The sequence below is a fragment of the Cucurbitaria berberidis genome (genome assembly GCF_010015615.1).
Source record: "Cucurbitaria berberidis CBS 394.84 unplaced genomic scaffold K460scaffold_2, whole genome shotgun sequence".
NCBI classification, from domain to species: domain Eukaryota; kingdom Fungi; phylum Ascomycota; class Dothideomycetes; order Pleosporales; family Cucurbitariaceae; genus Cucurbitaria; species Cucurbitaria berberidis.
Genome location: NW_024468936.1, coordinates 1705454 through 1726564, shown reverse-complemented (window position 1 = coordinate 1726564; position 21111 = coordinate 1705454). Strand labels below are relative to the sequence as shown.

General features: G+C 52.5%; 12 protein-coding genes across 12 annotated transcripts; 6 read left to right on the top strand and 6 right to left on the bottom strand.

The window, feature by feature from the left end:
- Positions 1-329: 329 nt before the first annotated feature.
- On the top strand, positions 330-3525 carry K460DRAFT_332604 (uncharacterized protein; the record flags this gene model as incomplete). The annotated part of the gene is made up of 3 exons (XM_040930848.1): positions 330-747; positions 803-1791; positions 1966-3525. 3 exons carry the CDS (start codon positions 330-332, stop codon positions 3280-3282), a joined length of 2724 nt encoding a protein of 907 aa, XP_040790087.1. The 3' UTR covers positions 3283-3525.
- A 561-nt stretch (positions 3526-4086) lies between these two features.
- On the top strand, positions 4087-6150 carry K460DRAFT_402871 (kinase-like protein; the record flags this gene model as incomplete). The annotated part of the gene is made up of 2 exons (XM_040936567.1): positions 4087-5500; positions 5579-6150. 2 exons carry the CDS (start codon positions 4087-4089, stop codon positions 6148-6150), a joined length of 1986 nt encoding a protein of 661 aa, XP_040790086.1.
- A 29-nt stretch (positions 6151-6179) lies between these two features.
- K460DRAFT_59654 (uncharacterized protein) lies at positions 6180-6770 on the top strand. The gene has a single exon (XM_040938553.1). It carries the CDS (start codon positions 6289-6291, stop codon positions 6643-6645), a length of 357 nt encoding a protein of 118 aa, XP_040790085.1. The 5' UTR covers positions 6180-6288; the 3' UTR covers positions 6646-6770.
- Positions 6771-6818: 48 nt separating this feature from the next.
- K460DRAFT_414257 (uncharacterized protein) lies at positions 6819-8206 on the bottom strand. The gene is made up of 2 exons (XM_040937662.1): positions 7554-8206; positions 6819-7498 (listed from the first exon to the last, which is right to left on the bottom strand). Exons 1-2 carry the CDS (start codon positions 8028-8030, stop codon positions 6896-6898), a joined length of 1080 nt encoding a protein of 359 aa, XP_040790084.1. The 5' UTR covers positions 8031-8206; the 3' UTR covers positions 6819-6895.
- A 201-nt stretch (positions 8207-8407) lies between these two features.
- K460DRAFT_402869 (uncharacterized protein) lies at positions 8408-9972 on the top strand (the record flags this gene model as incomplete). The annotated part of the gene is made up of 2 exons (XM_040936566.1): positions 8408-8612; positions 8687-9972. 2 exons carry the CDS (start codon positions 8408-8410, stop codon positions 9970-9972), a joined length of 1491 nt encoding a protein of 496 aa, XP_040790083.1.
- A 170-nt stretch (positions 9973-10142) lies between these two features.
- On the bottom strand, positions 10143-11961 carry K460DRAFT_402868 (thioredoxin-like protein; the record flags this gene model as incomplete). Its single annotated transcript, XM_040936565.1, has 3 exons — positions 10143-11360; positions 11445-11821; positions 11880-11961. 3 exons carry the CDS (start codon positions 11959-11961, stop codon positions 10143-10145), a joined length of 1677 nt encoding a protein of 558 aa, XP_040790082.1.
- A 724-nt stretch (positions 11962-12685) lies between these two features.
- Positions 12686-13171, bottom strand: K460DRAFT_257681 (uncharacterized protein; the record flags this gene model as incomplete). The annotated part of the gene is made up of 2 exons (XM_040927431.1): positions 12686-12954; positions 13027-13171. Coding segments are annotated over 2 exons (414 nt in total), but the record flags the coding sequence as incomplete, so codon positions are not given.
- A 362-nt stretch (positions 13172-13533) lies between these two features.
- K460DRAFT_279509 (uncharacterized protein) lies at positions 13534-15752 on the bottom strand (the record flags this gene model as incomplete). The annotated part of the gene is made up of 3 exons (XM_040928334.1): positions 13534-14895; positions 14947-15625; positions 15679-15752. 3 exons carry the CDS (start codon positions 15750-15752, stop codon positions 13534-13536), a joined length of 2115 nt encoding a protein of 704 aa, XP_040790080.1.
- A 264-nt stretch (positions 15753-16016) lies between these two features.
- Positions 16017-16569, top strand: K460DRAFT_374566 (uncharacterized protein; the record flags this gene model as incomplete). Its single annotated transcript, XM_040934683.1, has 3 exons — positions 16017-16021; positions 16084-16383; positions 16449-16569. 3 exons carry the CDS (start codon positions 16017-16019, stop codon positions 16567-16569), a joined length of 426 nt encoding a protein of 141 aa, XP_040790079.1.
- Positions 16570-16848: 279 nt separating this feature from the next.
- On the bottom strand, positions 16849-18021 carry K460DRAFT_59587 (uncharacterized protein). Its single transcript, XM_040938551.1, has one exon. The coding sequence runs from the start codon at positions 17839-17841 to the stop codon at positions 17311-17313; it is 531 nt and encodes a 176-aa protein (XP_040790078.1). The 5' UTR covers positions 17842-18021; the 3' UTR covers positions 16849-17310.
- On the bottom strand, positions 17885-19379 carry K460DRAFT_306778 (glycoside hydrolase/deacetylase). The gene is made up of 3 exons (XM_040930043.1): positions 19181-19379; positions 18747-19122; positions 17885-18694 (listed from the first exon to the last, which is right to left on the bottom strand). The coding sequence occupies exons 1-3, from the start codon at positions 19234-19236 to the stop codon at positions 18203-18205; spliced, it is 924 nt and encodes a 307-aa protein (XP_040790077.1). The 5' UTR covers positions 19237-19379; the 3' UTR covers positions 17885-18202.
- A 388-nt stretch (positions 19380-19767) lies between these two features.
- Positions 19768-20914, top strand: K460DRAFT_280235 (peptidase C45 acyl-coenzyme A:6-aminopenicillanic acid acyl-transferas-like protein; the record flags this gene model as incomplete). The annotated part of the gene is made up of 3 exons (XM_040928391.1): positions 19768-19803; positions 19860-20180; positions 20246-20914. The coding sequence occupies 3 exons, from the start codon at positions 19768-19770 to the stop codon at positions 20912-20914; spliced, it is 1026 nt and encodes a 341-aa protein (XP_040790076.1).
- Between the last annotated feature and the right edge of the window lie 197 nt (positions 20915-21111).

The following is a 21111-nucleotide window of genomic DNA, read 5'->3' as shown; positions in this document are numbered from 1 at the left end:
CCCCACACCACTTTTACACACCCCACTTATTTTGGCATTGAGCTCTACAATTCCCTAGAGTGATTTTCACACGATATCAACTCGCTATCGACTTGATTTGGGGTTTGAAAATCGAGTTCCACTTGCCATTTGGACAACAACCACCGCGCAATATCCTCACATTGCGCGCCTGACAGCACTCTCCACTCACAGCTCCAGCAGTCAGTCTAGTTGATACATAGCGTCCGAAAATGTCGTCCCCATACGATGATCAAAAGAAGCGGCCGCCGCCAATCAACATACCGGCTCTGCCTCTCGCTCGATCGGCCCAGGCTCCCAAGGCCACAAAGATGAACCGCAGCGGCCAGCAGCAGCGGGATGCAAGAAACACGTCTGAATCGACGCGACAGGGTGGGCCCTCTACAGGTAGTACACCTCTGACATCGCCTCTGGAGCAAGATGCCCCGCGCCTTCTTCCGCGTTCACAATCCCAGGCAAGCAAGAGCCGCACATCCGTCAAGGCCACGTTCAGCAACCTCGTGGAGCAGGCACGTGTCTCGCCCCGCAGGTCAGATCAAGGCTCTACAATAGGTAGCCAGCATGCTTCGACGACCCTTTCCCGACACTCCGGGCGTAGCTATCGCAGTGCTGTCGTAGAGTCTCAGTTCGAGGCGCTGGATGAAAAGACGACCAGAGGCCAAATTGAGGCGCGGAACGAGCACAGGCTGTTTAAGATGACGGGCCAGATACCACCTACGCCTACCATGGGTATGTGCTGTTTGATAGCATTACAAAGGTCTCTACAACATACTGATCAACCTAGGAATCCCCAGCGACGACGGTGTCTATATTAGGACAGAGGACTTGCGAGCTCAATGCCGTGCTACCAGTGGAGAGAAAGACCGAGCTAGTGACGAACCGGCCAAGAGCCCCAAGAAGAAGATGTTCGGCAACATACAAATGTTCAACCCGTTTAGCAGGACGGTAAACAACACTCTTACACCTGCAATGCCGTCCAAGGCAGCACAAGTTCTTGGGACAGCAGCACGAAAACCCCATTTCATTGAGGCACGTCCGATCAAACCATCGCGTCCCTTCAAGACGCCTACAAAGGCTCCGCGCTCCGACACATCCAAATCGCTACCCGGGAAAATCATGGACCCGCACAACTATGCGCGGCGTCATCATACCGCTTCATCGCGTCGGATTCGTACTGCTGAACGCAGGTCACCCGGCGCGGGGAGTAAGCAATCTTCCGACGCTGAGAACACACCGCCTGTGCCTGTAGCCTTCATGCCTTTTGAGTCTGCATCTCCACCGACACCCCCAGCGAAAGATACGCCCCCCAACATTCAGCCTGCAGCGCTACCGCCGAGTCCGCTTCGTCGAGCTCCACCGTCCGAAGATCTACGTGAGAACTACGAGGCGTACGTGGACCATGGCATGAAGCTCCAGTTTCCCGAATTTGCTCTTTCGCCTTCACCTTCAATTAACGCTATTCCTGACAATGGCGGAATGAGCCCTACAAAGTTCCGCCCATACACTGCCGAAGACTACACCAAGCTGATTGGAGGTGAGCCTTTACAATGGCCCTATCCTGAGGTAGATGACTCGAGTGGTCAGCAGGATAGCAAACGTGGTACTCTACCAGCCACTGGCAGTTTGGAGGCGCCGCAGCTTCCTCGAGGGAGCGCCGAACAACGACATAGCCACCAGCACCCTCGTCGCTGGAGTCCGCTTCCACCTCGATTTTACTCGCCTTCAAATCGCTCAGTCCGTTTATTTGCAGAAGGCGAAACTCCATCTAAGAATGTAAGTGCGCTCGCTCCTGTCTCTTATCCACTTGATCAGCGGGGCCACTTGCATGGCACCTTCCTTACTGGCCAGCGCGTTTGCACACCTTCACCTCGAGTGACTCTCTTCTGCCTTCCTGATCCCATGCTTTTTTCCTTTCTCCTCTTTACATAAAGCTGACAACACCTTCAGTCTGACGTTGACCGCCTTCTCTTTGCAGTACCCTCAAGGGCGAACCTACTCCACTTACGCGAGGACTCCAACAACGGTTCGATTGAAATGATTTTTCAAGGTGACGCCAACGACATCGACCCGCATTCTTCGACCGATAAGCTTTCGAGCAACCCTAACCAGAGTAATCTCTCGCCTCAGGTGCGCGACACTACCAACCTCACAACTCGAGTTATGCAGGAGCTACGCATTGGCGACCGTCGTGAGCCCAGCCCGCATACAAACGGTACCTCGGGTCATCTCCAGCCTGATCAGTCTTCTTCCAGGCTCACCGACATGCTGGACAGTGTCAGCCCTCGCAGGTCCAAGTTCAACGGTGACTTCCAGCCCAACTGTCCCAGCGCTGTCCCAAGCCCGCTGAACAAAATGCCCGCCGCTACCCCCCAATCACAGTCGCAATCGGGCCTCGTCGGCCCTCCCGCCTACGGGCCTTGGGGACCGCCTCACACCCCAAAGAGCATTGACGATCATTTCTTCATGACGAACGAGCACCTCGATGTTGTTGGCAAGACAACGTGGGATCTGCTTGAGATGTTCAAGCAGCAGCAGTTGGCAGCGCTCAATACCAAACACGAGCAACTTGTGGGACTAGTTGATAGGCACATCGACGAGGTCAAGCAGCAGATCACCACAATACACAACCAGGCTGATCAGGCTTCGATCCAGAATATCAACATTCAGACCAAGCTTGAGAAGCTCGCCGATTTCATTAAGCAGGACGTCGTCAACGCCCTGGTAGACCAGAACAAGAAGACAACAGATATGGAGACGCAGGTCAAGGAGCTACAGAAAATGGTGCTGGCATTACAGAAGTTGATGGAGCAGAAGGTGTCCGAGCCCAAGAGTGCAGATCAGTTGCCTCTTCCTGCTCATCGATCTCAGCCCTCGGTTGCTGGCTACTATGGCACTACGACGGATTCAGGTCGCGATGGTCAGCCGCCGGTGCCACAGATGCCACAGATGCCACAGATGCCACAGATGCCACAGATGCCACAGATGCACGACAGTCGCAGCGTGGTGACTCCTCAAGAGGGTGCTAATGACGCCCGTGCGGGCTATGTCAACGGCTACGGACAGCAGTGGGGTGCTCGTAATGGCTACTCTGGTCGCAATAGCAAAGAGGATCGCTCTCCATACTCTGGAACGAACCCTTACCACTATACCAACGGCGGCGGCGGACAGTACAACAACGGATACGCCGGCGGTTACTCGTCTTACAACTTCTCTCCTAGCTCATCTGATCAACACCACGCCTACACCCAGGGTCCTACAAAGTAGGTGGCCCCTGTACGGGCGTTGCATGCGATCTCGGGCTGAGGATGCCTTGCGCGGCAGGATGCAGTGCATAGAACATGACGATTATGATTTCGGGGAGTTGGACGTTAGGCATGGAGAGTTTCTTCTGTTACTGCAACGGAGCTGCCGAGGATGGGCTGCGGCTATAGGGAGCAGATGCAATCAATGATTGAAAATAAGACTCTTTTGCAATTGCGGTTCCGTAGCACCATTCTGATATGTGACTGAAGCCTACCACGCTATGCTAAGGGCAACGTCAAGTATCTAGTGAAGCTAGGGAGAGCACCCCTATGCGCGTGCAACCTAGCACTTAGCTGCATCCGAACTTCCCAGGTTAGCCGCAGAAATTTAGCCAACCCAGAGCGTAGTGGACCCACGCGCAGTGCTCATAGGCCAGCTGTCAATGCAATCTTGTACTTTGTTTCCCTATTGGACCTTCTTGCTGACCACGGTACGAGACTTGATCGAAGAAAAGCCGTCTTGGTGTCGACGAGCGATATCAGCACTGCAAACCGGGACTATACGGACATGGCCTAGATAGTACAGTACCAAGCTCACCATCTATCGTTCGTGCATCAGCCTTGCGCCTTACTTGTTCCGGCCTGCGAGGCTGTCGGTGGCTCTCCACTCTCAAGCTTGCGAAACCCGATTGTCCGGAGTAGTGAGCAGTAGTGAGCAGAGGGGCGCGCTAGAGAGACTGGAAAGGTGCACGTCCATGTTTAGTCTTACCGGCAGACGACTGGACTGGTGAGCCAGACGTTGTCCCGCCGCAAACGCTACAACACCATGGAGGACTCCGAGTCATCCTCGACGGATCTCGCGTCCTCCCATCTTCCGACTGCCTGTCCGTCACCTGCAAAACCAGACGAATCGCATGCCCATGCGCTGTCTGATACTACGCTGCACTCCTCGGCGCATTCGAATGCTACCCTCGCGAATGCCCACCTCTCATTCGGACCAGCTATCACGCCTGCCTCACTGCCTCGATACCACGTCCGCGCTCCGTCTACCGCTTTGAAGCTCGAAACCGATCTCGCACCGTTCGCAACCGCCTCGCCCTCCTATACGCTGCTCAATCCATCCACGGTGGAGGGCAACGGGGGGGACCCGCTGCGGCAGTCGGCCACAGCGCCGATTGCGATACATGAGGGCTACTTGAGGTCTGCCTGGTCTACAGCCAGCTTGGGCTCCTTGTCACCAGCCTCGGCCCTCTCCTCGCCTGCACTCAACGCCCTCGGTGACATCACCCCGCTCCCATCGCCTCTGGTAATGAGTGACTCGCCTGGCCCATGGCAAAGAGCTGTACCTCGTCCCTCCTCTCGCGATGACTCGTTCGCCATGTTCAACAAGGGCACTCTCTCCCCATCACCCTCATTCAAGAAGAAAGGGTACCAGAGGTTAAAGACCGCCGCTCTTGAGGCAGCGGCAGCCGCGAGCTCTATAACGCAGCACAAGAACGAGGCAGCTCGCGAACGCAATAGGAGCCTTAGCGAATACGTGCCGGAATCATTACACAACATCCGGCCTCGACATGTCACACACGGCAACACAGCAGCAGAGGCTGTGCAGCACTTGCACCGCGAGGAGTATCTTGCGACACAAAGAGGTCTGGTACCTGCAAGAGTCCCTGCTGGCCTTCCGACACCACCCGCGAGCAATGCAAGCAATCGTAGTGTGACTGATAACGAGGAAGAGGACGTCACCGAAGACGACAAGACCCAGTATATAGTCGTACGACAGGGACCCCAGAAGACGAAGAAGCTCTGGCGCCCCGTCCGACAACTCGGACAGGGCACTTTTAGCAAAGTCTACTTGGCAACATGCGAAAAAACATCCGCCACAGATCCGCTTGATGAGGACTTGTTAGATCCTCGCAAGTTGGTCGCCATTAAAGTCTGTGAACACGGTCCTGCTGGCGGGGCGGATGAGGAGCGCGTAGAACTTAGCCTCAAGCGTGAGGTCGAAATGCTTCGATCAGTTTCCCATCCGTCTCTCGTACATCTTCAAGCTTTCGACCACGACAACCATCAAGCTCTCATTGTCCTCACCTACTGTCCTGGTGGTGACCTTTTCGATGTGGCCAGTGGACATCGAGACACACTAACTGTGAGCATCGTTCAACGTGTATTCGCCGAGATGGTCAGCGCCGTAAGATATCTTCACAGTCAATTCATCGTGCACCGCGACATCAAGCTAGAAAGTATTGCCCTCTGATTTCTTACTCTCAGACCATGCATGGTACGTGTATCCAACTTTGCATCGTACTAATACCTGCCAGACATCCTTCTCAACATCCCGGTGTCTACCGTACCCTTACTGAAGAATCCTCAAGCTCACCCGCATGCCATAGCGACACTCACAGACCTGGGCCTCTCCCGACGTATCCCCGCCCCACCTGAATCACCCCTCTTAACCACCCGATGCGGTAGTGAAGATTATGCTGCACCAGAGATCCTCTTGGGTCAGCCCTACGACGGCCGTTCAACTGACGCTTGGGCCCTGGGCGTTCTACTTTACGCTTTAATGGAGGGTCGTCTACCTTTCGATCCACCCCCTGGCAAGGCCGCATCACGTAGTAGAGCCGCGCACCGCATTGCCAGGTGTGACTGGGTATGGGTCAAATTCGGCAATGAGGATGGCGAGTGGGATCCCGAGAAGGGCGTAGAGTGGGCTGGTGCACGAGAGTGTGTCGAGGGACTATTAAAGAAGGTCTCTCGTGGGCGGAAGAGCTTAGAAGATATTGAGAAGGTGGAATGGGTGCAGCAAGGCATCCAGGTTGAAGGAGGTCTGAAGAAGAGGCCTGAAGACGAGGTTGTGGAAGATAATTCGCCGCAGATGCCTTCGAGGTGATCGTTAGTGAAGAGCTGGAATTGAGCTGTCTTGCTAAATGTGGACGGCAGGGTCAATTTCGGGGTTTGCTTGCTTCCATGGAGCAGTCTACCATTTCGCTTGAGGCTCCCTTTTCATCACTTTTCAATCACTTTCGGTATGCGCTTCTGCTGGAGGAGGAGTCCCGGCGTCGGCCATCACAAGATGAACAAGCACATGACGCAATACGATTACGAACGACAACTGGCGTTTTCGTGTTGTCGGACCCTTCCATTCTGCCTACGATCACTTTTTTCTTTCAATCGCGTTGCTCTCTGTTTTGATATCCCACGCTTTGTTTTCCTCGTTTTTCTTTTCGTTTATACTTCCTTTCACGCCGTTCGATTGGCTGCATTTCATTGCTTTGTATTCTTCTCTGCCCGTTTCTACTCTTTCCATTCATGCATGCATGGCCTTGGGACGAAAGGACTAAAGTTGCTATTGTTGGTTGGCGGGTTCTACTTTGACTTTGGATAGCTAGCTTGAATAGAAAATGAGATAACGATTGGTGACCACGTGCGTTCTTCACCCCGGGGGTTGGTGCTCTTGGTGGTGCGGAGGTCTTTGAGTTGTGTCTTGATTCAAAAGATCATGCACTATAGCTAGGCTAAGAGGCTACGAGCACAAAAGTGTAGCAACAAGAGAAATGACTTCGAAAATGAATATATTGGAGGGGTATCAAACATTCAAATCTAACAGCCTATTCACGATTCCCAGAACCCAATGCTCACAACTGCGGCTGCTCACGAACCTCGATGGGCTCCTCCTCAACGTCACTAGGCATATAGGGCGAAAATTTCCCTTCCCTCTTCAAATTCTCGTACAGTGCCAGCGCAGCAAGCGTCTTCGCATCCCTTGCACCTTCTCTCCAGGCCCTGCGCAAGGGCACCAACTTGAGCGTGATGTTCTCGCCCTCATCTCTCAACCCTGTTGCTTTGCCTTTCAGCCATTCCATGTGGCGTCGTGTGAGGCGCTTTTGGCAGAGGAAGAGGGGGATAAACTCATCACATGCGCCAGGACTGGGGTACATGGCGGCCTCGGCGGCCTCGGTCTCGTTTCCATGTACCTCACCCCAAGTGGTTGCTGTGGTTGCTGATACCGGGACGTCTTCAAGTGCAAGTTCCGACATGTTGATTAGATCACTCTCTGTAACCTTGAGCTTTGCTTCCTCCTCAATCTCGCTTGCTGCGGTGCCTTTGAATGAGTTGCCGTCCAACATGCCCGCCGGAATCTCAGTAAAGGCCAGGGCTCCTGCCGCGATTCGAGGCTGGACTGTGAGTATAACGTACTTCTCGTCTTCCCCTCTTGCGTCTGCTGGCTGAACGATGATCTAGGCACCGATCAGCCCTCGATCTGAGGGTGCACAAAGGGGTCAGCGAACTCACAAGAATAGCAACGCTTCCACCTCGTAGGAAGACTGCTCCAGGCAGCCAGTCCGCTCTTGCCTTTTCTTCCTCACCATGCACATACGGATCTGTCTCGATCTTCGCTTGGATTTTCATGAAGCCCAGCTTATCTTCTTGGCCTGGTCGATTTCTCCAAAACCAATCCACGGCCTGGACGTCAATCTCGAAAAGCTTGTATGGGCGCTTTTGGAATGGATGTAGCGCATCATTTTGAAGCTTGAAGTTACTGAGTAATCTTGAGAACCAGTTGTGAAGAGCCGGAAATGTAAAGGCTGGTTTGGAAGATGGGGAACTAGGTTGTGGGAAGAGGGCAATGAACTCCTGTGCTGTGAAGTTGTGTGGCAAGTAGACTGGAATCGCTGTAGTCAGTTCTTCGCCGTTGTACTCTTGTAGGGTTAGTGAGGCCCCTCGCAGACTTGATGCGGGAATATGGTCATCATGTACGACTGCGAACATGTTGGAGGAATGGCTGCATTCAGTATTGAAGAAGTTGAAAAGAAGGAGAAGAAGCAAACATGTAGCCGCCTGGAGCTACACCTTGAGCGTTTAGAGACTAGTACCCTATTGGTGGAGCTCGAGTGAATGGTGGAGCTACGGTCCTTCTGCGACCATGGCGGCGCTTACCTCCCCTGTAACCCAGCCCCACCAACACCTACATCATACCAATGGTCCTATAAACCGCCCACGCCACTCACGCGAACCTCATGATTGTTTGCTCACATAACATTGACAACCAAAACCTTACCTGATGATTTTAGACTTCTTTGTCTACTTCGTATTTGGCTAACCTCATCTTATTGCTCCACTTGCTTCACTCTCCACTAGACTTCTAGATGGGTACACTGACGGCAGACTGTCCGCGCCTGGACTCACATTGTCCACATAAGCTCGCGACCTCATGTAGGCTTACATCGACACCAAATTGCTGCGCGTGCGCCGACGAGAGGGTGCACTCACAGACATACAGGGTATACATCGATGGCGTCGGCTTCGTGCAGCGAGGTACGCGCTGGCAGGGCTACTGTTGGTTCTGCAAAGGTATGTGGTTTGTCCACCAACTCACATATTTCAGGATGAAACCCGGATGAAATGAAACTGACGCATCACTCCAGAGTTCTGGACCAACCGCCTCGCCGCCACCGATCCGCCCCTAGAAATATCGCAAACACGCATCCCCGAGATTCCGGATCAGACCGAGTTCCTAGAGCGATGGTGGGAATTTTACCAAGGATATAGGGTTGCAAGGCTTTCCGATGGCAACGAACAACGCATGTCGGTTATAGGCGAGCCGCTCAAGGAAGTCAGCCCCGGCTTCCTGCCTCGGACACTGGATCAATTACGAGCCGGCGTAGAGAACGACGCGCGGAGACCAGAGAACCGAGTCAGGAGACGGCGACTGTCGTCAGAAGACGAGCAACCAGACCAGCCTCAGCCGAGTTTGGAAGACGTTCTGGACGATCTACTGAACGAGGCGGAGGCGGAGGAAGAAATACCAAGCATGGAGTTGTATCTTCTGCCACAAGCATCGGATACTCTTGATCGCGAGCCATCAGAGTCCTCACGCCCATTGACTAGGAGAGCTGCCCAATTGCAGCTTACACGAGAACGATTCGCTCGTGTGTTTGGCAGCCGCGAAGATGTACAACAAGACGATTACGAATCACCCCTCACAACAATGTATGGTAGAGCATACGATCGCTATCGGCAAGCTGAAGAGCGACGGGCAGAAGGCACTAGTAGTGCGCCTTCGCTAGATGGACTATCGGCCCAAGAGCGACGCGACGTTGAAGAACAGTTACTATGGGGTGTCATACGTGAGTCTCAAGCCATGCCAGAATCGTTAGAGAGCGAATTCGATGTTTGGGGCTATCCATTCGTTCAGAGAAATACGGGGCCTCTCTCAAGTACCGTCTCTGCCAGCCTTACCGAGACAGGGCTTTCGAATGCTTCAACGACTGGGCCGCCAGGGTCAAATAGTATGGTCTACTCTTTCGGCGGGGCACCACGGACCACCACACCCTCCACGACCGCAGGACCCAGCGGCTCGATGACTAGGACATATCCTCTACTCGGCATAGAAAACCTACACCTGCGCTTTCAAGAATCTACGCGCTCCCTACTCGCCCACCATGCTGGCAATGCGGTCACTCTGGATAATCAGCCCGATCGTCCTCCTCCAAAGACAGACGAAGAGATGACCAAGACATTGGCGTGCCAGGTGTGCTACCAGCAGCTTGCAGATACTGTGGTACTGCCGTGTGGGCATATGGTCATGTGCCAGTGGTGCGCGGATGTAGTGGTTCCAGTTCGGCATAGTCATTTACCTGTGAGTCCGACCAAGTGTCCGATGTGTAGAAAGCAGGTCAAGCAAAGGTTCAAGGTCCATATGGGGTCATGAGAAAGCATGAAGTAATTATAGAGCGAGAGTATCCTGTACTGTACAAAATTATGATATATGAAATAACCAGAAACATTACGTATTTTGTCGTATGATGCAAGACAGCAAAGCGTAGTGATGAGCAAGCTTTAGAAGCAACAGGCCCAGCCAAAAAGAGGGAACAGCTGTTTTCATGTCTCCACGGCCTCGACAACAACATCAAAGTAACCTGGTGATTTGGCCTCCTCTCCTGTCCCAGTATCTGGTCCCCTCCTTCCAAAACTCCTCCTGGTAACAGCTTCCAGCCTTGGGCTCGCCAATCCAGCACTCATCTTCTTGATCGTTTCGAACGTAGCCTGCAATCTCGTCTGGCTGCTTGCCCGGGCTGGGGTTGATGCAGTCTCTTTTGTAGGATCTGAGCTCTTCCTCGCCCATCCGTTGGTGACCGATGTTCCCCCCCAACTCGTGGCGCGACTGAGTGCCGGCGAGTTACCTCGACTGAAGGACGGCTGGCGATGCACTGGAGGTGATAATGATGGTGCAGACCCCGCGCTTGGACTCGCTGTCGGGCTGGACGTCGGATCCGCAAATTCCAGTATAATGTGACTGCCATGGCGCGTCTCATACGTATTGTGCTTGGCCAAGCGCGTCGGAAAGAATGCCGCAGGTGATTTGGCTTGGTTGAGTGGCGTAGACGATGGAGTGGAGTTACCTGACAACGAGTCAGTGGGCGAGGAAATGTGTCTGATGAGGGTTTGAAACATGGAGGGAGCATCGGAAGGAGATGAGAAGAGAGTATTGACGTAACGGTGATCCATGTTTAAATGGAAACTCGTACCTCGGGTATGACGCGGGGGACCTAACGCAGGCATGTCGAGTGCAGGAGGGCCAGTCGTGTTGGGGGTTGGGACGGGGGTAGGGTTTGCGCTGGGTGGTGCGGAGGTAGGCTTTACGGACTGGGATGAGCTTGAAGGAGTTAAGGGTGGTGGACTTATCACGCGGGGGTTATAGCCCTGTTTGAAGGTGGAGGTCGGATTGGTAAAATTGGGCCGTTCGCAGATTACTTCTTGGATGCTGTTCGATCTCACCGGACTCGGACTGGCAGCTTTGATGGGCGGCCCTGGAGAAGGAGCTTCTTCGCTGCTCTTCCTACTATTGGGTTCGCTGCCGTGCTTAGCGTCAAGGTCAGTGACCTTGATATCCCCGAACTCCTTCTGGAGATTAGCCAGCCTATCGTCATACGATTCCGTTAATGTGTTGGATATCGTACTGATGGTGTCCGAGGTATTGCTATTGGGCTTCCAGTCGACCGGACATAAGACCCCATGTTTGGCGACGGCTTGAAAGGCCTCCAGAAGGCGGAGAGCTTCCAGTACGCTACGACCTACTGTGAGGTTGTTTAGTGTGACCTAGGGGTAGGTTAGCGACGGAGATTTCCACAGTCTGCGATAACACGGGTGGTAAGCTTGGTGAGTTCAGGAGCTTTTACTGACTTGCTGTACAATGCCTTCACCATCCAGGATGAACATGCCCCTCAAGCTCACACCCTCGTCCTCAATCAACACTCCATAGTCTCTGCTCAAATGATGATTCGCATCACTCAGCAACGGGATATCGATTTTGCCCAGCCCGCCATACTGCCTCGGCACGTTCTGCCAGTGCCATAACGAATGCTTGGTGTCAACGGAAACGAAGATGACGTTGCAGTTCCGGTCCTTGAATTCATCATGGCAGTTTTGGAAAGCGAGAACCTCGGTGGGACAGACGAAACTAAAGGCAGCGGGAATGAATAGAATGATCAGCCAGGGGGCATCAGGATTTGGTGTGGAGCCCGTAACAGAAGGGTGTATATAGGTGCTGAGGGACACCTCTAACTTGGGGCATTAGTTCATCCTTGCAAGGAGGTTAGATGCTGAGTGCAGACGAACCTTCGATGGTGCTACCAACGACTGCCTCGCAGCGAAAATATGGAGCTTTATGCCCGATACGAACGTGACCAAGGGCACTCATGCTGACTTGTTCTATCCGGGATCAGTATTGCCTGCTCAATGCCAGCTGCGATAACGGTGTTGTGATGTTGCTTCCAAGTGCGAGTTTCCCACTACGTCTAACCGTTTTATACTCATGACTTTGCTGAATTTAATGCCATCATGTCTCTTCTGCACTTGACAAGTGCTTCGGCGGGTATAGCGCTTGTTTCGCCTGTCTCTGCTGCTCGTAGTAGTGTCTCTGCCGAGCGTTGTCGCTTTCCGGTCCTGGCAAGTGTGCAATACCATGTAGCTTCTAGATGCTGTCTACTGATGCTTCGGCGCAACATGGAATAGCGCCGTCCTGAGACAGGTGGTGCTAACGGTATGATAAGAGGTGACTGAGTTAAGGCACATGATCGTACGAGCAGGAGCAACGCGCGTGGGGGTGGGGCGAGCAGACTAGATTTTTGGGGGTGGAGTAGTGATGTTCATGTCTTAGACATCAATCCGTAGATCGATCGGGGTTTTCTTTGTCGTCAGGCTGTTGACTACTACCTAAGTAGACTAACTATTCGTGCCTGTCGAAGGGAATTAAGAGTTCGTGACGTCAACCTAGAGATGAGCATTCGCCCTCCTGTTCACTGTCGGCTTGACCTCGGCGAGGGAGGTAGTCGGCACACGGCCCGAGACACTACTAGGGATACCAAAACGGTCAGTCAACCACGCCAGGAGTCCATCAACGAACTCTAGATTCCTCCAGCCTTCCCTTCTCCAGCGCTTCTTGAGGCCTCTTCCATCCTTGCCACCCTCTTTTCTCTAAGACCAAGTTCCTTGTTTCTATGCCGTATGCTCTGCGCTAAATCCTGCTCGCGCCTAGCAATGCTCTTCTCCTTCTCCCTTACGTCCAACTCCCTCAGTCTTAACATATACTCCCGCTCCTTGATCTCTACGAGCTTCATGGCAAAGCCGGATTCATCTTGTGATGACAAGGACGTGAACGTTTGCGCATTCTTGCCAGCAATACTATCCGATGCTTTCGACTGATTAGGTCTCTGGGCGAGTGCTGGGGTCTTTTGATGAATAAGGAGGAGTGAGCGCTTACTACCCGGTAGATGGATGGGGCCCGCTGCCAAAAAGCCTGTATCCCAGTGCGCGTACGCGCAATCCACGTCTCTTTTGTTGCACCTTCCGTACTGGTGCCAGAAGAAGCAAGTCAAGGGTTTGTTGAAGTTCTTGGGCAGAGAAAGGTCTCGCCGACTATGTGACGTAGTCTTGTCGGTCGCTGAAGGGTGTTGAGCATCGAGCTCAGGCGACCGTGTCCGTCGTCGATTGCTTGTGCGGTTGCGGATAGGTATATAGCGGTCCATTCCGCCAAGGGTGTATCTTCTGAATCGAGAGTATAGATAATCGTAGCTGCCACTTCTCTACTGTGCGATGAGCGCTCAAGTCGGCGATCGAAAGGCGTTTTCTGCTTTCTGTTTGTTGGTTGTCCCTGTGCAGACGAGCACTGACCTCCGGGCGTTTGCATATGACCCTGTCACCCAGGCCCGACAAGTCACTACTAGGCACATGCAGCTGGCCGTACTCATTTCGTCCATTGGGTATCAGAATCCTACAGCTTGCTTGCTCTCACGTTCCGCTCCTCAACCGGCAACGCCCCACTCATCATGCCTATCTGCTCATCAACGCTTTCTCTTCCAAACAGCACTAACTCCCTCCCGCCTTTTGTGGTCCACCATAATACAGCCACGCCGCTACGCTCTGCATCCATCTCCCCGTTTACTAATACTTCCCAATATCTCGCCTTAACACTCTCCCGCATACTATGGTCGTTGATGTGATTTAGTAGTTCCGCCGTAAGTGGCATCCACTCTTCCAGCAGTGGGATAGGAAGGTAAGGTAACGCATCAATGAGTGTTAGAGCGAGAACGGCTTGTTCTGAAAGCGCTGGTGGTGGAGCGTCGGAGCCTTGGAGAGCGAGGGAGACTTCATCTGGTGGTAGGGCATGTGTTGGTGCATGGAGTGCTCTATGAAAAACAAGCTCCAGCAGCGTTGTTGGCAAATCAGGATGTGAAGCTGAAAGAGTCGACGGAGGCGCTGTAACACGCATAAGCGTTTTGAACGCCAGTCTAAATTGTCGCGGTGATAGATTGTGGGGAAAGACGCTGAAGAGCGCGTCAATGTAGAAGGGGAGGTGCTTTGCTGTGATCTCTGCGGATTGAGGGGCGGAGAGGACAGCGAGCATGACGCTGTGTGCAGCTTCGAAGATAGGTAGCAAGTGCCTGTTCTCGCCGGCTGCAAGGTAGGGTACTGCTGATGCTACGAGGAGATCTTCGTTCGCTGCTGGGGGTAATACAAGGGTGAAGTGCTCGGCTGTGTTCAGGAAATAGAGGTCTAAGATACGGTCTAGAGGGTGTCGTGGGATCTGGCCTAGGTGTTGCGGAGCGATAGATTTGAGAAACTTGCCGGCGTGGTTGGGGTACGCAGTCAGTATATCGATGGCGGTCAAGTACACGAATGTATGTTGAGAAAACGACGCTGGGCCTAGTCGTGATGTAATGAAGTAAAGGTGGCGTAGGGTCTGGAGAGCTTGCGAAGCAAGTATAGGAGCTATAGCGTCGCCTGCAAGTGCTCTGTCGCCTAGTGTTCGAGTGAAGACGCCTCGCAATATGATAGTAGTGGCAAAAAGAGCAGCCTTGAGCAAGTTCCACAGTTGCGGTGTGGTCTTCTGAAGCGCCTCCTCTTCTAACTGTGCCGCCTCTTCGGCAGGGTCAACGTCTGAAAATTTGATCTGGCGCCATTGGGTGGTAAGTGCCCGAGAGAAGCTTGCTAGGTCGTCCATCATAGTTTGTATAATCCAAGGGTTCTTCACGTTCTCTACGGCATGGGCGATGAGCCGCGATAGAGGACCCATGGACGCTACCAAAGGCCTGTTCATGATGCCTTGGACCTGCCGATACGAACTCGAGAGTGCCTACACAATGTCAGTGTCGACTTTGGCCGGTATGAAGTAGCATTGACTTACACTCCAGTCCAACTTCCCATCTTGTGTGACCCGTACATCCAAATCCAAGCCCCCAAGGAAGTAGGCTGATTGAAATCCCTCGTTCGAGTAGTACGCCGTCCCAATCAAGACCGGTAAGAGCAAATCATAATCAATCTGCGCCTTTTCCGCATCCGCCAGGCACCCGAAAACATGATTTAGCACCAGCGTAATGGTCTGTCCACCTAACCCATCCGCCTCAGAGCGTTCCCGCACCTCCATCAAAGCCAAGTTGGTCGCCCGCACGAGTGCGCTTTCCACCCTCTTCCTCATCGCAGATGCCCAGTATAGATCTAAACCCTGTTCTTCCAGACCTCCTATCCCGATTAACAGCCCGCCGAGCACAATGAGATGCTTCCATCGTTGACTCCGGTCGTCTGCTCCCGCGACTACGGCGCGTATCCAGTCATCCAGCGACAGTCCCCCACCCGTGGGCACTTGTCCCGGCAGAAGCTTCGGTGCATGGTTATACCGCACATCATTGTGGTGGTTTATGATGGTAGTAACGGTCGAATGGAAGACAGAGAGCAACCGCAGGGGCGTTCGGACGCCATCAGGGCGGTCCCAGAACGCGGGAGCGGTGAGAATATGGGAGGTCAGGAGGCTGAGATTATGCGGGTTTCCGAGAGTCGTCAACAGCGAGGAGGCTGTTCCGAGTATTCTGTCGCTAGCTATTAGTATGCGCCATGGTGATGCAAGTCTTGTGCTACAAACCGAGGCGTGTCTTGTTGGTCTGTATAGGTTTGCAATGATCGCAAGAGTGTTGATAATAGGCGATCAACAGGCATCTTGAACCTTCAGCGCCTGTAGTAGGCATTCAAAGACGCGCATGAACATGTGAATGCGCGATGTGTGGAGGTTAGGGTCGGTGATGGTGTTGACCTCCATGATTCACGTCGCAAGCCGAGGTCAAGCTCGGGCCTTACCCGCAGTTGGACATTCACCCTACGCTATCAACGTCGCAAACATCAACACTCGATATTACATAGCTTTGAAAGACCACAGACGCACGTTGAACACGCCACGAGGCTCCACAGAGTGCACGTCCAGCCATGCCGCACAAATGAGGTACCATGCTTCTCCCTACCACCGGCCTCCTACCCTCACTAACACCTTTAGCTTCATCCAGCGCTCACAATCCAGAGCGCCTCTTGGCTATACAACTCCTCCCTTCCCCTCCCTCTACTGGCCGCTCCCGCGAAATACAGCACGGTCTTTCTACCTTTACAATCCAGACGATATCCTGCGCTTCACCATATTTTGGACGCTGCTCCTTGTTGGCGGCATACACCTCATTACTGCGCTATGGGCGTGCATAATACAGTGGCGGAACTGGAAGCTAGTATGGATTGCGCCGGTCATGTTTGTCCTGGTGGGTGGGATTGAGGCGCTCATTTCCGGGACGATTATTGGGGGCCTGTAAGTAATTTCCCGTAGAGTGAAGGGATACGTGGTGTTGGAGATCAAGTGCTGACTATGTGTAGGCTTGGGGGAGTCTATCAAACGGGTTATTTTGAGATGTCTACATGGATACCGTTTGTCTGGGCTGTCATCATCACTCTAGTATTGATACTTTCATCCTTCGCCATCTACGGAGGGCTATGAGCTATTTCGGATCACCGCGACTATCTGGGACAGTAAAGTACCATGAAGCGACTGTCAGCACTCTCTGGCCTGGGCAGAATCGCCTCATGTCTCTCGACATGAAACTCCTACCTAATCTAGTGTGATCTGAAGTCACGCTTGCATGTCACGGAGCAAATCGCTTGACACTTTGACGCGCCGAATTGTCAAGACAAATACATTCTATCTTCATTTTTGAAAGCACCCCGGGGCTCTCAGACCTCATTTGTTACCCGAGCTCCCCGATCATGGATTTACCTTTACCGCTTCGCAACAAACACCGCCACCCTATTTCAGGCCATGGCCATGGGGCCAAGATATGCTCTCATCATAAAGAACTCAAGCCAAGGAACACTTTAGTGAAGTGGTTGAATACGAGCTGTAGCAGAGGAACCCATTCTTCCAGAGTGGAGGAAAAAGAGAGGAGATTGGATTGAAGAAGCGTACCGGAAGAAAGGAAAGGCGCGATACATGAAAATTAAGTACGATTTTGCCGCGGCTGAGCGTGGAGATTGATAGCACCTGGTAAAGAAGAGTGTACCGCTTGCGCGATTGCGGGCACTCCACAGTTCCAAGCATGATGTGCGAGCAAGCAATTGCTTCCTAAAGATGACCTCCTAAGGTGCCACTTTCGCCTTCTTCTCGCAGCAATCAGCCAACACAAACTTGTTGTGGCTCGCATATAAGTCAAGCTTCCAGTCGCGTTGACTCTCAACCTACCCTTTACCTCAACCACATCGTCTCAGCATGCCATCTCTCTACTGCCTGATCCACATCGCCAGCCCCAAGACCCCGATCTACGAAGTCCTCGAGATCCACCCAAAAGTCTGGAACACTAAATGGAAACACGACGACGATGGACGCATCTACAATTACCGCATCGAGCAGTGCAAGCACCCCGATACACCTGATGCGACCGAGTACAACACTCTCGTCAAGTTCCGCTTTGAAAAGGACCAAGGCATGACAGCTACCTTTAACTGGTTTAAAGAGCGAACGGAGGCCGAGGACGCGATGCAGAAAGAACTCCAGGACGAGAAGAAGGAAGCTGAGGCTAAGGGAGGCATGTTTGAGTGGACGGTTCACGATGAAGAGCAGGAGGGGGACATCGTTGGTGGAGCAAAGTTGGTGGGTCAGATCAGGGGAAGGTATGTCAAGTGGGACATCATGGAGGTCAAGTTCGAACCCTTTGATTCCTCTTGAGTACGCTTGGTGGTGTAAGGATGGGTAATTAGTAAAAGTTGATAGACGCATCTAGTGTGGTGTGCATATGCGGTATCAGTTTCTGATGAAAAGACCTTGACGTATTTTACTCTCATTCGAGATATTTCGTATCCAACTGCGTCGGACTACGACGACGGGCTGTGTGTTGCGCCTTGCTCCGAATGACAAGGGCCCTCTAAAGTGGATCCAGCCAGCATGGCAGATATGCAGGGTGAGGTCACACGGAAACTTAGAAAGGTTTCATGCCACCATTACCGAGCTACCATCTTTAAGCATGCAGTGCTGAAAAAGGAAGGTAGGAATGAAAAGCTTGGCCAACTAGGCATTGTAGAACATAGTGAACCGGCTGTTGATGCACCGACACGAGCTCCGCCTCATACTTCAGTTTACGTTAGATATCCGCCCCTCCCTCAACAGAAACCCCAGCCAACTTCCCACTCTTGAATTCATCCACAATCTGCTCCATGGTGACCCACTCCACCCCTTTATGTCCATTGATCCATTCAATGAACCTCTCATGCAACAATATAACCTGCGGCTTCCCGCTAACCTGCGGATGAATGCTGATCGGGAACACAAAGCTCCCATCCTCTGGGCATTCCCGATACAGGTACTCGAACTGCTCTTTCCATAAGCGTTCGATGGTAGCCGTGTCCACGTAGCCATGCGTACTGGCTTGCGAGAGGGACAGCTGGAAGGGCGGCCAGTCATCTAGGTGCCAGTTTGCGGGGATTTCGACAACCGAGGAAGTTTTGAGGGTGGACATGGGCGTCATCCAGTGAGAGGCCGGTTTGGAGACGTCAGTCTCGGTGTATGTGCTAAGGTCCGGAGAAGGGACGTAGTAGGGCTGGGAGTCGTGGTGCATGAAAGAGTGGTCGTACTCCTATTACCATATCAGTATTGTTCTTCTCTACAGGGACTACGCCAGAACGTACAATTCCAAACTCCTCAAGCAGCTTAATCGTCTCCTTACTCGTGCTCCAAGCCGGAGCTGTCCAACCCCTCGGTTTCTTACCCACAAGATCTGTCAAGACCTGTATGCTCTTCTCTAGCACATCTCTCTGCTGCTGTTCGTTTAGCGTCGACACGAACTCATGCGTATAACCATGCAATCCGATTTCATGTCCCTTGTCGACGATCTTCCTTATTTGGGTGGGGAACGACTCTGCTGAATGTGCTGGTGTGAACCAGGTCGTCTTGATGTTATACTTGTCCCAGAGCTTGAGGAGGCGGTCGATGCCAACGGTAGCACCAAATACGCCGCGAGAGATGTCGGTTGGATTCGTGGGAGTGCCATCGCGAGTGTTCAACCTCAAGCACTGTAAGCGGCTGAGCTTGGAGGGAGTGAATGTACTTGGAGTTAACTTACCAGCCACTCACAGAATCCACGTCAATCCCATACGAGCATAGTACTCTTTTCGGCATGATGGCAGGTTAACTTCTAAGGCTTATCAAATTCGAGGTAGAGTAGACTTCAACTGGGCTGCAACTCAGGCTATTTCACCCTCTCCTCAGCTCGGTACGCCCCGCAACCGGCATATATGTTGATACGTGACATTTACGACATGCTGCTTTTTCAAAGCGAAGGCTGCTTGTTCGCTCGTTTACCCTTGTTATACATCCAAGGCCCAGGGGAAACAGGGAACGGCAAACTTCGGCGTATTACATCCAACCATGATCAAGGTGCAGCAGCAGACCCACTGCACATGTGAACGAAATCCTTAGACGCCGTATACCGTACTAGTATGCTCGTCCCGCATCCCCGAATGGGGAAACAGAGCGGGGCGATCACTGGGGGCGGAATTGCGCGCTGAGGGGCATGCGTGTGACTACCGATCGATAGGCTGTGGTCCGTACTTGAATTATATTATATCAAACATCTGACAGTCCAAGGATTCGAGTCGACGGTTTACAAGATTCAAACTTCCCTTTGCTTAGACTTTACCGACGCTCATAATGTTATTCGTCGAATGTAATGGAACACCGTACGAGGTGAGCAGGATCTGTGACGTCACCTTCATAGCAACAGCTAAAACTATACCCCTTAGATAGGCTATCAGCATGGCACAGCAGCCAAACTCCAAATCAGCCGCTGCATCGACTTCTACGCGAGGGTTTTTCTAAAGAAAAGTAAACAAAATTGGCGAGAAGTCCTTGAGAATGCATCCAAGTTCGAGCAACAGGCGAAAGAGACGTGGCCAGCATACCACTCTGAAATGCAAGGTATAGCGGCGGGGGCCAATAAAGATCTCCTGGACATAGTTGCATTGAACGTGCGGTCTGAGATTGCGTTCGGCCTATTCAGTGATGGATGTACGGCGCTGGCGTGGCACACGGAGAAGCGGGCGTGGTTAGCGCAGAATTGGGATGTATGTATCTCTTCTCTTCGGGACAACGAACATGAAAGCGAAAACTAGTTGCTGATGTGGAGCAGTGGATGACCGAACAGAAACAGAATTTGATTATAACCAAGATCACACAAGCTAACAAACCCACAATCGTTCAAGTCACTGAAGCTGGCATTATTGGTAAGATTGGTTTCAACTCGAACGGTGTCGGCACGCTGTTGAACGCGATCAAAGTCCATGGCGTGGACTCGACACGCCTGCCAGTGCATTTTGGTCTGCGTATGGCGCTTGAGAGTGCCTCGGTCGAAGAAGCTGTGCAGAGACTTCGAAGCTATGGCATGGCATCTTCAGCACACATTCTCATCGCCGACTCAACGACATCCCTTGGTCTTGAGTTTACAAAATCCACATTTGCGGATTGCCTCCCAGATTTTGCGGGCCGCGTTGTCCACGCGAACCACCTTCTCCTCGACCATCCTGGTGAGACGGACACGGTATGGCTCAAAGACTCGTTGCAACGGGTACCCACCATGGCCGAGAATGCGAATAAATTAGGCAAGGAGCCTAGTTGGGAGGACTTTAGTGCGCTGTTCGAGGACGAGCATAACCACCCTTTCTCAATCTGTCGCTTCGAAACGAATGAATCGGGAAGTGGGACACTGTTCAATATTGTCATGGATTTGAAGAGTAAGAAGGCAGTTGTGCGCTTGGGAAGACCGACTGAAGTTGAGGAAACACTAAATTTGGAGCTGTAAGCGGAAATCGAAGGTGAACTCGTAACATAGTAGACATCCGGATTTAATCTCCCAGATACGGCTTGGCTCTACGTTCGTGTATATAAATCATGCTTGAGCTGTGCCGAATTATGAAGAAGACGTCAAGGGCGAATGTGACGACCGGCCTTGGAGAGCTGTTGCAACCAAAAGGCCCCGCTTGCAGCATGCAAGAGAAA